Below are 14,182 nucleotides of genomic sequence, written 5' to 3'. Positions count from 1 at the left end.
ACAGAGCATATTAATGAGTGTGTCATAGTCAATGGTCTCCACGTTTAGACTATCTGCGCGTGACATCCTGAAAAAATATTAAGAACGTGGCACAAAAGGCAATTTTGGCATTTTCTTAATCTTGCATTAAATGATGATTTGAACAAAACTGCTAAAATAATGGTATTTTATTTTTAGATGCAAGTCTGTTTTTTCATCAACTTTCACAGCACCTGTAATTTCACTTCAATTTCATCTCCTGATTGCACAGTTTAGTGTTAATCTTTCCAATAGACCACAGAAGTGCTTTGTGGTTATAGAAAAATGTCTCTTTATTAAAACAGTCGACTATATACATACCAATGATTTATGGCACTCAGAAAAATGCAATCAAACACAATCATATTTGCACATTATACATTTTTACTAAGCATAAAACAATTATGAGCTGACAATGGGGTTTTAGCAGAAGCATAAGAAGAAGGCAGCGTGATACAAAAGCTGGAGCAAAAATGTTGTACATAAAATTTACCAATTTTAAAATATAAAATACATTTAAATAAAGTAAAAGTATGTAACACACATTTAGAGAAATAGGATACTAAAGAGTCAGTGATGAGTCTTGTGCTTATCAAATCAGAAACTGACCCAGTTTTCTAATTTATTTATCACCTTATAACTTTAACTCTACAATCACTTTTTTTGTTACTTATTGTTTTTCTGTTACAAGTTACTTTTCACTGCTACTTTCCCTAACTGCTTGTATTTATTTAGCTTATTTAGCTTCTTCTTCTTCTTCTTCTTCTTCTTCTTCTTCTTCTTCAGGAATAATTCAGATGAGTCAGAAATTCAACTAATGGGGACAAACATATATACAAACAACAATTGTTGTTTTGTAAAGAGAATGTTTTCACTTCAGAGTCCAAGCAGTTACTGCTCCCAACTGTTAGTATTGCTTGCACAACAGCAACAATTCAAACTATATTGTTTGTTTTAATAGTAGACTGGCGAAATGGGAGAATTGTCAATGAATACTGTAATAATTGTTACTCAAAACACAAATTGTATTATTAGTACATAGTTAGTTCTACAAATGCATGATAAAGAAAACTATAGTTTTTATTGACAATCCTAGAGTGTGACCATGCAGATAATCACCTCGGATACCTGTCAGTCCTCATCAGGATCATCTACAAACTCATCAAAAAAGTGAGAAAAATGAGAAGAAATAAGTCAACACAATAAACAATGAATTGGAAAAAATATTTTATATATTTTTAGACAATCCATTTAATTCTTTGGTATTTGATATTACCAAGTCAAAGCAGTACTATTTTACACATTCAAACAATAAAATAAGATTTTTTTTTAAAGTGCTTGGAAGATATTATTTTAAAGCAACTGGTCAAGAGAAGAAGCAATAATCATCCACTGGTCAGAGGCTTGACTTGTGGCTTTTTTGTCTGTAGTGAATCCTTTAGACAATGAATACAATTGTCTGTGCATTTTGTGTTACTGAGAATGAACAGTAGATGGCAGAAGCGTAATAAAAAAATAATGCATCTTAAAACAAGATACTGTCTTAAACCCAAAGAGGTTTTGGTTTCCAAACAACTTCAAATTCTTACACAACTGAAAAAATAAAATAAAATAGAAAACAACCGTATTATTAATATCAAAGCAAACACAACAAAAAGCACACCATATCACATGCATCCATCAATGGTTTCTCTTACACAATAAAGCCATTTCTGAAGATAAATGCACTATATCAGTCATGATAACCTGAGTCAGTGTAAATAATTTACCTACAGGACATTTACAGCAAGATAATTCATGTGTTCAGTACAGTTCTTTCACCTGACAAGAGCTTCTTGAATTTGATTTACAATGAAGTCAAATATATCAAATCATGAAACATGAAAGTCTACTTAATTTCAGATCAATTCTAATGAAAAGACACGACTTGCATTATAAAGTTAGGAAACACAGTTAAGTATTTATAAAATGTGTTTGTATGGTAGTAGCAGTATAGCAACTTCAGTTTTATCATCTGTGCATGTAAAATGAACAGTGTCTGTGGTACGTTTAAAAGGCAAGTAAACATTTAACTAAACGGTGCTAAATGCTCCCCAGTGAACGTGCACTGAAATACCATTGATGAAGCTGCATGAATTAAAGCTGCTGCTGAAGCCATTGCACAACTGTCTGTATTGTGTTGAGTTCTTCTGGTACTGCCTCTGTGTACATTTGGAGGAGCACCTCTTGTAAAACTAGCAGCAAAGGTACGCCGATGGTCATAAGCTCAAAGAGGAAGGCATATTCCTGGACATTCTGTGTGAGGTGAGTGGTCAGGGCATGCGTGGTGCTACGCACACAGTTTGATAAGTACTGAGGGGCGTTGCACACGGCACGTGTCACACTCAAGGGCCAACGCAGCTGTTTTTGGGCCCACGAGCACCAAGTACCTGAAGAGGGACTGTGCGGGGCCACTGGAGCCCTGGTCTGCTCCTGGAACACGCAGCTCTCCACAGCTTCACCTCCATTGTGAATCTGAGAGAGCAGAGAGCACAGTTTGTTTGTGTTTATTTCATTGAAAAATATTGCTTCATAGTTTGCGTCAATGTCGAAATAATATTTTTAGTTTTTTAAGTCATCATGAGGGATTACACTATCATGACTAAAACTACACACATTTGTTATATAAAAAAAAAAAAAAAAGATGCGCCCGGGGTCAGCCCTATGTTCCCCTGGTTTAGGGTTTGATTTGGGGTTATCCATCCATCCATTTTCTACCGCTTGTTCCCTTTTGGGGTCGCGGGTGACTGGAGCCTATCCCAGTGACTTCGGGCCTTAGGCGGGGTACACCCTGGATATGATGCTATATTTTATCTTGTAAAACCATACATTTATGCACAACTTTTGGGGATGTGGAACCTGAACCAGTAGTCTGTGCTAGAATTAGCCTAGTTCCCCCGTTCATAGAAAAGGGGGAACATAGGTACCGGGGAATATAGGTATGCACCCCTGCGCCCGGCACATGTTACGTATTTGGAAGTACTGGGTTTGTAGTAGTAGTAAAAGCTAGTTTTAAAAATAGAAGTAATCCACTTACCGATCGCTGAGAGAATGTCCTCCTCAGATGAGTCCCATTACTGCGCTGATCAAAATGAAGCTGACAGTAAAGTTTACCTGTAGGACCACAGTCACATTAAAGTCACCAGGTCAGTAATCATTTTCCCATGACATATACATCAGACTTTACCATGACAACAAGTGAGTACCTTGCTCAGTGTCAAAAGCGTGTGCTCCCAACCTCAGAGTGGAGTTACAGGAGGAGCATCGGAAACACTCTCTGTGAAAGAACAGACCTTCAGCGCTCACTCTCTCCACCAGATACACGCGTCTGTCACAAGAGCGACACCTGTCTGCAGACTGCGGGACTGTCCTTCGAATGCCACCCTGTGAAAGTCAAGTAACATCATGAGGTGGAAGAATCAAAGCATGTCAAATGATGAATTAAATTGTGCAAAATATTCATATTAAAGTTTGAGTTACGTGATTAATATGTAATTATTTCATCCAGCTAATGCAAGGTTATCAAGACTAGAGAAATATCACTACGGTCATGCCTATTACATGCATAAAAAGACATGGTGTGGGCGACAAAACAAACTTGCGCACACATAACTTCAGCTCTATGTGGGTGTTCTGCTGATGGTAATTCCAGTATAAGAGTGTACATGAACAATAGGACTTTAAACTAGACTAGTCAGATGTATCCCTTTACAAAATACTACAGTGCATAATTGCTCCTTAAGGAATATATAATTGTGGACAAGAATAGACTCTTGTAAAGTCTTGGGTAGCGCGAGTGCCACTCTGTCAGAGCTGCTGCTGATTAAAATCACAAGGCCAAAATAGGGGTACAGAAAAACCCACAAGCATGGGATTTAAATATGTGTACGTTGGAGTAATACTGAATTCACATATTTAAAAATCAGAAAACTTTAATAATAGTGCTCGGTATTTTAACACATGTAAAGGGTTTATGGTCTGCAAAAACATACTGCTAAGGTAAAAATACTGTTAAATGTTATTCAGCCTGTTGTGGATTTAATGGATTATGTTGCAATGACTAGGGCAAAGCCATTACGGCAGTGTAATATCATCAAACAAAACTGTTAAATCCTCTGTGTCAAAGTGTGAAAAAGATAAATGCAAGAGTGAAAAATTATGCCATCTTTTAAAAGTACAAACTTCAGTCTATCTGTACATGACAGTTATTGTACTTTATTGTACTAACATGCCGACATAAAACTGAGCACAGGCGAGAAGGCATCACAACATGTCCCAAGCAATTAATGTAAGCACAGGAGACATGTTAAAGATGTGATTCTGGGACACAAGTCACCTTTGGGGAGGCTGGACCTTCACTTGAAAAAAGCCCAGTGATGTGAACCGCCTTTTCTTTAATTGACTTTGTGTGGAACTCCCGTGTTTGTTGTGTATGTGCCTTTATCTGTAAAATGACACAAAGATGAAGACTAGAGACTTCCAAGCAGTTTACCTCTGCACGTCACGTCATAACACCAGTCCCACTCCTGCTCTGTGTGGCCACAATAGCCCACAGACTAATAACCTCTAATAAGACAGAATATGAAAGCCCTCGTCTGTTCTCGCTCACATAAGAAGCTAGATTTGACAGCAGCCAAATATTTATTGTTGGAAACAATAACTTGACTGTGTGCGCTGAGAGCACAGATCTATTACATTACACCCACACATTGTTGCCCTCAGACCTCTTAGTGAATTGGCCCAAACTACCATAAGATGTACTTTTTCAGTGCAATTTTGCTTAACATTTTATATTCTAATCCAGAAAAAGCTCAAAAACATATTTGTAAGAGCATAAATAAAGGTGTCAAAGGTTATCTACCTCTGTATCTACCTGCGTTGCACCAATGAAATTTCCCCATGTGGGACAATAAAGGAATATCTTATCTTATCTTATCTTATACACCTATCTGAATAGTTGACTACTGGTTTGTGCCCTCCAGAATGTCTATGTTGCAAAATACGCCCTTCCAACAACAAAGGTTTGGACACTTCTGCTTTAGATGGTCAGGCATTGTTCATAGAGCAGCGTCTTACTCTGAGCACAATTAACAGGACTGTGAAACCTGAAATTCAATGCATTTCTATTTCCAAATATTTCAATGAACTTCTTGTTTTAATCTTTTAATTTTGCTTTTGGATTGTGCAAACGCTAATTATTTGCAAACTCAATTTACAGATGATTCACCCCTCTCCATTTATGCTCAAATTCAGTACATTAGAATTATATTCAGCACCAATCCTGGGTAAATGGCAAATAAATGTAAAAGCTGGGTTAACAACTGGATTCTATTACTGCAAACTAGAATGATTTAATTGTGGTAAAAAGAAAAAGAAGAAAAGGGCAGTGGACGTAATGTCATTTTGAAATTGAGAAATTACATAAACGGCATTTTGTCTACGTCGTCTAAGCCATTGCGTAATGTGAAAATAAGAATAGTATTTCTTTGGACTAACACACAGTCTTCTGGCAGCTTGGCCCATGATCCGTTTCACACACTGTTTCTGTCCAATAACCCACCTGTGCAAAGACTACAGACCTGAACTTGCAATTTTTACCATTTGGTTTGCTGAGTTTGACTTCACTCTCAGACTGCAATGCTCATAATACATGCTGCAGAAGTATATATAATCACGCTTGATCTATTATTACGGCCGTGTTTGAGGTCTTCGGAGGGATGAGAAAGACAACAGTGAAAAGACAAGAGAGAGAAAAAGTAGCAGCAGAAGATTTAGAAAGAGGATAGAAGATTCACCTCAGAGATGTGTTGGTCCACTTCTCTGAGGCGCTGCAGGACCCTGGACATGACCTGGACAGCGGGGTGGCAGGACGGGGCAGGGGGGCTCTCGGGCTGAGCGGGGGGCATGGTCTGGGCATGTGTCTGATCGACATGTCTAAGCTTCACTACACGAAAGAGCTGCTCGGACGCTGGCTGGACGGGTCTAGGTCGGTCCGCGGAGCAAGCCGGTCTCAGAAACGCGAGTGGTGATGCAATAGTTGACTGGAAGTGATCAAATAAAATGTGAGACCTCTCCAAAGGATCATATTCCTCAAATAATAAGTCTTAAATCTGATTATATTATGTGTATTGACCCTATGGACTACCTCTACCACCGGAGGAGCAGGTTTTGGGGTCGGAGTCGGTCTGAGCCTGATCTGCAGAATCTCTGTCAAGTCAATACAGTTTGGCAGAAACTTTAGGAAAAGAGAGAAACGTGAAGGCAAAGAATAGACAAGGCTGAAAAGATATATCAGGCCAGAAATTAGGCGACAGAAATATAGACAAGGTTGTCACACCAAAAAAAAAATTATTTGTACCTGTCTTCGAATAGTTGAGTTGGGCTTGTTTTCAAACTTGGCCAGTAGCTGTGAAGCCATTGAACGCACTTTGTTCTCTTTGGGCCCCGCGTCATCCGGCGCTGCAGATCTATTACTGGAAAGATTGGTGGCCTAAATAGAGACAAACAGTTAGTGTCTGTCACAAAGAACTGTTTCTCATTTACCTTGCATAAATAAACACGGACAAACCTCTTCTAAATAACCAAATTTCCGTCTCCTTTTATAAATGTTGTCTGCGCTGTCAGTTTTCTTTTCATCCTGGAAGAACAACAATGTCACTTAAACATCCGTCTAAACCATAAACGCAGTACGTTGAAGACAGAATGTACTATAATTGAAAATGTTAAATAAATGTACTGACCTTTGGAACCCTCTTTCTTGTCAATGCAAGATTGAGCACATTATTATTACTCCTGACTTCTTTAGATGGAAAACCTCCACTGTTTTCATCCACTCCTTTAGGACCTGAAACATAATTCATATACTGAACCTTTTCGACGAACAACACAAAGTCGTAAATGTCACACCTTTAAATGCACAATGTCATTTTAGCAAACAAACATGATGTAACCTCGAAATGCTGACTGAAGCCTGTGTGACTTAATAGTGCTACATGACGCGTGAGGCTCAATTATACACACTATAAAGTAGCATTAAACCTGTAAGTACAAGCAGACGTGTTTCCAGATGAGTAAAAGTTTCAGCATCCAACCGTACTTTTGGCTGACGTGCATTCCTGTCATGCCTTAAGACCTTTCTAACAGAACAACTCACTCAGCGCCGTTCACCTCAGGAAATCGAAAGGAAATTGAATAACAAAAATGTCCTGGAATTTCCGTTGTGCATTTTTATTCAGCGTAAAAACGACAGAAACTAAAAGACACTCTGCACATTAACAATATTTTACTTAAGGTTAACATGACCAATATGAGTGGTCATTATTTAAAGTCATTATCTACCTTTCTATGTTTAGTCAAAATTAGCACTGGTTTATTGTAGCACAGGTCAGTCATTGTTTCCTTCACACAATTTGCCAAAATAAAGGAAAAATAGAGAGAATCTGTGTTTTTTTGCGTCTCAGTGTTCACAATGTTATGGCTTGAATCATGTGTGGGTGTTGTACAGTGGCGTTTTCTACCTGACGCAGGTAAAGGTGTGCCACGGAAGAGCTCATAAAACTTGGACAGGTAAGTGATCATCTTAGTCTTATCCAGCTCTTGATCTGCACACAGCTCCTTCCCAGTTGTAAACGGTCGTATCCCAAATTCACGTTCACTTATGTCAAACGCAAGCTGGAGTTTGGCCTCTTGGTCCTCCTCATTTAGGGAATCAAAATCTCTGGAGAAGACAATACAGACGTTTAACATTGTTTTTGTTCGAGAGCCACAACATCAACTTGTGCATCAAGTTACAGAATAAAAGTTACAGTTGATTTAGTTTGAACACACAAAAAAACAAGGTTGTGATTCCATGTCAGGGTCAAATACCAAATATATAACACAATAGCCTTAACTGGAAAATCAAGGACTTTGAATAAAATGTCCTTAAATGGTTGAAAAAACTTTGGTGGTGAATTAAAGAGGTGGAAAGACTGACAGATCCCAGACCACCGTATAAATAGCAGTAACCTAGCAACTGCACACAAACAATGGTGTAATTTTGTAAGGATTTAGGGAAAATCCTGGCATTTATTCTGACTAACCTACTCACCCGTCTGCAAACAATATTCAACATAATTAATCTGCACAACATAATGATGTGCTTTATTTTATTTGCCCATGTAGTAGTAACATACATATATATATTAACAAGTTATTGCCCTGGTGTTGGTCAACTGTACATTTGTGTACATAGTAAGCCTATTTTAAATGTTTTATCTTATTGCTTATTTTTATTTTTTATCCAGATTTGAATACTTTTTGACTTAAAATATAGGTTAAAATATAGGTTTTATCATTGTTCATTGTTTTATGTTGCACCGAATCACCAAAGCAAGTTCCTATGTTTATGAATTCTGTTCATTGACAATGGCAATAAACCTTTTCTGATTCTGATTCTGATTTTGTTCTTGGCCAATAGAAAATCCACAGGTTACTATTTGATTTAGAACATGTTCACACGCCCCTGTCAATGTACCAACCGTGCCCTTGTTGAAAAATGAAGTACCATACCTGGCATATTTAGCACACCCATAGGAGACTTTACAGCGTGTTGTTACCGAACACATCATGTTACGAGTCAATCAATAGATAGTGAACACTCGGCTCGTATTAAATAACACATATAATACCCAAGTTATGCCATTGCTTCAGGCCAGTGCGGACACATTACACGTACACGAGCTGGGGTTTGAAGCGGTGAATGAGGGCACAGAACGCTGTGCCGCTGAGCCAGGACGAGCTCAGGTCAGTGATGTCGACGCCTCTGTAGCCCTCCGTCTGCCTCTGACACCAAGTGAGGAGTCGCGCTGGTCGGATCTCTGACTCTATGAAACACAGAGTTCAAAATAAAGCAAATAAAAGGTGCACAGCGTAATTTCTCTGGTTGAGGGCTCGTCAGCTTTTTTCCACGGAGTTGTTAACGCTTTGCCTCTAATGTCCAATCATATGGCATTAAACAAATCCATGCATTTGTTCAAATACAATTGTTTTCATTGCAAAGAAAAAATACATTAATCTCTAACTTGGTCTGGTGGTGCATGCAAAGAAACAATTAGGCGATAGAGAGACTACAGAAATTACGTGGTGCACTTTAAAATAAATATCGAGGAGGACAAGAGAACATGTAACATCTGAAATGGAGCACATGTTACAAGAGTGAGTCAACACGTTATCAAAAGCCTAAATCAGTCAAAAAAAATCTCAAATATGTTGATTTACACGCACTGTCCCAACCAAATAGACCTAATGAATCAAATAATAAACATTTCATAATTTTCATCACTGTCCCATGATGATATAATACATGGATGTGCATATGTTATTTATACTTTTTTATTATTATTACATAACCCACTGCTTTTACAGAACCCGCACGGACAATTTGATTATTAGTTCAGCCTGATTTGAGACTAAACAGTGCGACTCCATCTACCACAAGCCCCGGCAAATATGACACAAACAATTAAAAATGAAATGTTAATTCCCATTGGACTTAAAAAGCTAGGTTTATTATGTGTGGCAGACTGTATTCTTCATGTTTATGTTATGTCGCTCCTACACGTCATATGTGCTAGTTCAGAAAGAAAATAGCGTGCGTTTGACTCTCTTGGCACATCGCAAAGCTCCTCTTAAAGAATCCTCCCAAGAGCACCACATGTAAAAATACACATCAGGTGGAGACTGGTGCCTCAATGGAGAAACATTCAGAGGATTAACAGAACATCTAATGATATCCCAAAGTCAAACAAAGAATACAAGAGGAGTTTGTTGCATGCGTGAACATACTGGTCCTCAAAGTGTTAAGAGATACAATCCTTAACATCGTTCATTTTTAGAGCATCTTTACAAAATATGTCTGAAACTAGACTCTAACCTCGTCTGCAGAGATTGACCGGTCGTCGAATGGTAACAGCTCGCTCCAGAGAGCAGCTCTTCAATTCCCCGCTAATGTACAACTGTCGCACCTGATGAAATGGAAAGACAAGTGTGAAAGACTTTTACTATTACAATGCACACTAAAGAGAAGAAGGAGGAAGATAGATGAAAACCTGGTGTGGTCGGACTGAGGACACGTTCAGGTTGGGATATCGCGTCCCAGGGTCAACGGTGTACTGATCAAAGTTTTTAGTAATGTTTTCAGGTGTCGTCTGATGAAGTAATCTGTAAACACTTTCTCTGTAAAAAAAAAAAAAAAAAAAAGGGAAGAAAAGGAGACAACATGGATTTAAAACTAGTACAAAAAGCACACATTTGTTGGTATGATTTGCTTGTACCTCTCTGCCAGCACCTCCAGGACAGGCCGACCCTCAGCCCAGCTCTTAACCATCCAAGCGAGATCAAACGCAGCAAGAAAACCTCGAGCACAGCCTGTTCCCATGGGCCAGAAGGGCTGCAAAAGATAATTAGGAGTAATTAATTAAATGTTATTGACTCACTTGGATTCTGCGGAGAGATATAGTGCACTACAGAAGCATGAATAAAATAGAAACAATTGAATTCAACATAATTGCTGAATGTTTATGTCTATATATCCTCCAGATTTGACGATTATTCACGTACATATTAGTCATGCAATGTAAGAACTGTCTGTGTTTTGAGCCGCCCTACAATAAAACTTTATGAGGAACAGTCTTTACCTCAAGCAGACTATCGCCAACCAGTGCCACCAGCAGCTGGTGTCCAAACCGCTCGCGGACCAGAGCGGCGTTCTCGGAGGCGTACATGCTTGTAAAGTCAAACATTGCTACATCTGGCTGGCCACAGTGGTTCGAGGCGAAATCCAGCGTAGGAAGTTGATAATTGGTGCCAAAGTCAGCTGCCTCCCGGGCATAGCAGAGAAGAGCTTCCTGGTTGACGTTTTCACTGCTCAGCAACATCTGTGTGTCTATGTAGTCCTGTTGAATAAAGCATATCATTTACTGGACAGTCTTGCCTAGTGAAAGAGGGATAAACAACAAAACTTACATTCATGACGACTCCTTTGTCCATCAGACTCTGTTTTTTGGCCGTCATGACAAAATAATGAGTGTTGTCTTTGTAGTACACGATATTCTCCAAATCTATACCTGCAACAGATGAAATATTTACATTGCAATGAATCCAGATGAGAATAAAGACTGTCTGTGGGTAATGTATATAATACGCCCATAGACCATAGTTCTTGTAGCTTGTGTTTGTTTGTTTTGTGAGTTTTGCATGACATGTTATTTGTTTTCTTCCTAAAAATGAGTGAAAAGTGTGAAGTCAGCCATGTGACATCAGTGCAAAGACATTTCTCTTCAGTGTCAAATAAAGTCTTCCATTTCTATTCAAGATGATGCTTTACCTCTGTGCTTTATTAGTTTGTGTTGTATTTTTGTATATTAATTGCACTGCACTGTCCTCATTATAATCTTTCACACATACCTGTTTCTTCTTTGAGGTCCAAAAAGAACTTTTGGTTAAAGATGAAAGCCACTCCACTGATCTCCTCCACTTTGGCCTCAGCAGTTGTGTTTCTGTTCAGAAAGTTTGCAGTGATGGCAATGGCCAGTTTTCCTCTAAACTCCTTTCTTTTGAAACCTATGAAAAGGATAGATACAGGGATGTAAGGAATAACATGGGATGAAAGCATACAAAACCTTTCTGTAATCTTCTTAAATCCAACCCTAAATCTTAATTGTAAGGTAGTTATTTCATAATAAAAGAGCTCTTTGTACACAAAAGAACAATAGTAAAGCAATTGTCAAATGACTAACACCTGATAAATTGTGTGTGTGTGTGTGTGTGTGTGTGCGTGTGTGTGTGTGTGTGTGTGTGTGCGTGTGTGTGTGTGCGTGCGTGTGTGCGTGTGTGTGTGTGTGCGTGTGTGCGTGTGTGTGTGTGTGTGTGTGTGCGTGTGTGTGTGTGTGTGTGTGTGTGTGTCATTAAACCGTAGCAAAATGAAAGGTTCTGCACATTGTGTGTCTTTCTCCTGTTTAAAGTGACATTTTCAACAATACATATGATATGAGGGAAATATGTTCATATTGAAACAATAAACATGTTGGAAAAGAGCTAACTTTAATGCGAAAATTTAAATGTTAAAAAAATAAAGATGTTAAAACATGAAACGTTACTTGTTATAACGTGAAACTTAACTCGTTATAATGTCAGTGTTCTTGTTTTAATCTAATGCTTCTCTGTTTTAATGAAAAAGGCCTATATCTCAGTGTTGTACAGGCATTAGACAGAAGACACTGAATCACAGTCACAAGTTGAGGGAGAAAGAACACTTGTTTTAGTTCCCTTTATTCAGTAAATGTTTGTGAGGAAACATGGGCTTTAGCCGTGGGATAATGTAAGTCAGTTTCCTGTCACTCAGTTGATCACTAAAGTATCTGTTATCATAGGACTGTCTGATGTATATATATATGTATATATATACCGGTATACATATATAGTACCAGAGCTCCGGTCAAAAGTGGTCCGACAGCAAGGGAAAAGCATCTCCCCAAGGCCTATTCACAATTTGGAAAATGTGCTACACTTTCAGCACTGGCTCAGAAATGCCCTTTTTAGGAATAAGTATCTGGTGTAAAATGGTTGTTGGATGACAACATTTTAAAGAGAGAAACCACAACAATGAGACATAACATGGCATCGATCCAATAGGTTTGCATTAGCTCTCGCAGTGAGGCTGAGGTCTGCTTTATGTGAGGGATGTCGCTCTCCACAAAAGGACACAAACATTTTCTTGATTTAATTATCTCATTTTACAAAATGACTCCCTCTTCAGTCTAAGAAAACATACAGGGGAACATACATTTATACATTTGAGTTCAACCTGCTAGGCTTTAAATGTTAACACACATTCGTTATATTTTTGGGCTCAAGGAAATATTAGAGGGCAAAAAGGTTAAAAAACATTGCAATCTATATAAACCACTCACGGTACACAAAATATTTGCCCTAAAACCCATTATTGGCTATCAAACATTTGAGTTGGACAAAATGAACAGCGGAGTGACCAAACAACTTGAACACGGAGTACAAGGAGTAAAAAGTACTAAGATAAGTGGTTTATTCTGTTTCTTTATCACTCAGTACTGACCATCAAGAGTATTCCGACGTCCATCAGCTCCAACGATCACATCGAAGTCGAAGTTGGCCACAGGATGATCAGCAGGACGGATAGCAGCACGCCAGCCCATTGCTGTTAACGACAAGAGAAGATTTTTATGTCTTTCATGTCTTATCTCACCGCTTTATTCAGTGGCTGCACATACTGCCTGGATTGGACAATGTGTTTTGCAAAGGGACAAAACCTCTGGGTGAAATGCAACCTTCTGCACAACTGTTGCCTCAATTTTGAAACAATACATCTCATAGAAAATACAGATCTTGGCTTGAATATAATTGCAACATGTTGCTTTGGACATGGCGGCATCAGACTTGCAGCTCCTGGCAGTGTGTTCAGTAATTGCACCATGTCAAAAATGCATTCCATGACGTCAAGGCCAACTCTAAGTTTGTCACACAAGAACAGGAGGGATAAGCGTTGGTTTAAAATTAGGCCCGGCTCTTGTTATCGTTGTAAAGCCTTTATAGCTGAAGAGAGTACACCTGACAGCCCTCGGCGAGTTATTTCTGTTCAGTTTTGTGCGTGACAAAGAGTCAAACTGAAAAAGCTCTTATTATTGTATGTAGGCTACGCGCTGAATGTAACATGGTCTGGCCTGAGCCTTTATGTTGTTTCCAGGGTTACATAAATAAAATGGTCCAAAAAAAGAGAAAACATTCAGTGAAAGCCAGCTGATGCCTGTGGACAATGGTCATACAGTATCCTAGAAAAGCAACTCAAACTCATGTGCGTTACAAGCCGACGGCTACAGATATGAAAAAATGTGTCTTTAAAATGTCTTCACCCATTGGCTTAACCCGTGTCGTCATGCACACCAAAATCTGATTAGAATCTGATTTCTGGACCATTTAGGTACGTTTAAATGACATGCAATCCGCAAAATGTGAAAAATCGGAGGAATAATGATTGGGGGGGAAATTATTGGATTTCTCGCATAAAAATTGTTCATTTTAATAAACTTATAACACCAAAAATGTTTAATAA

At 38.6% G+C, this 14,182-nt stretch overlaps 1 protein-coding gene across 8 annotated transcripts in view; it reads right to left on the bottom strand.

Moving 5' to 3' along the window:
* Window positions 1–384: 384 nt before the first annotated feature.
* The window catches only part of mical2a (microtubule associated monooxygenase, calponin and LIM domain containing 2a), a 27,548-nt gene continuing 13,750 nt past the window's right edge, over window positions 385–14,182 (bottom strand). The window contains exons 5-24 of one of the 8 annotated variants that reach the window (XM_072464509.1): window positions 13,169–13,270; window positions 11,503–11,658; window positions 11,062–11,162; window positions 10,734–10,991; window positions 10,371–10,486; window positions 10,146–10,272; window positions 9,971–10,061; window positions 8,774–8,921; window positions 7,575–7,774; window positions 6,798–6,901; window positions 6,626–6,694; window positions 6,416–6,547; window positions 6,191–6,292; window positions 5,853–6,098; window positions 4,394–4,501; window positions 3,264–3,441; window positions 3,095–3,171; window positions 2,448–2,532; window positions 1,138–1,176; window positions 385–832 (exon numbers count right to left, since the gene is read on the bottom strand). In XM_072464509.1, the coding sequence (XP_072320610.1) occupies window positions 1,166–1,176; window positions 2,448–2,532; window positions 3,095–3,171; window positions 3,264–3,441; window positions 4,394–4,501; window positions 5,853–6,098; window positions 6,191–6,292; window positions 6,416–6,547; window positions 6,626–6,694; window positions 6,798–6,901; window positions 7,575–7,774; window positions 8,774–8,921; window positions 9,971–10,061; window positions 10,146–10,272; window positions 10,371–10,486; window positions 10,734–10,991; window positions 11,062–11,162; window positions 11,503–11,658; window positions 13,169–13,270 (2,411 nt within the window). In that variant the 3' untranslated portion in view covers window positions 385–832; window positions 1,138–1,165. Of the gene's footprint in view, window positions 833–1,137; window positions 1,177–1,228; window positions 2,533–3,094; window positions 3,172–3,263; window positions 3,442–4,393; window positions 4,502–5,847; window positions 6,099–6,190; window positions 6,293–6,415; window positions 6,548–6,625; window positions 6,695–6,797; window positions 6,902–7,574; window positions 7,775–8,773; window positions 8,922–9,970; window positions 10,062–10,145; window positions 10,273–10,370; window positions 10,487–10,733; window positions 10,992–11,061; window positions 11,163–11,502; window positions 11,659–13,168; window positions 13,271–14,182 lie in introns of those variants that run through there. The other 7 variants (XM_072464508.1, XM_072464505.1, XM_072464506.1 and 4 more) reach the window with 7 other exon arrangements.

This window comes from Eucyclogobius newberryi, unplaced genomic scaffold (genome assembly GCF_026437365.1).
Source record: "Eucyclogobius newberryi isolate DKJ021-1_F unplaced genomic scaffold, fEucNew1.0.hap1 SCAF_5, whole genome shotgun sequence".
In the NCBI taxonomy this organism is placed as follows: domain Eukaryota; kingdom Metazoa; phylum Chordata; class Actinopteri; order Gobiiformes; family Gobiidae; genus Eucyclogobius; species Eucyclogobius newberryi.
This window is presented reverse-complemented; position numbering and strand designations above follow the sequence as displayed.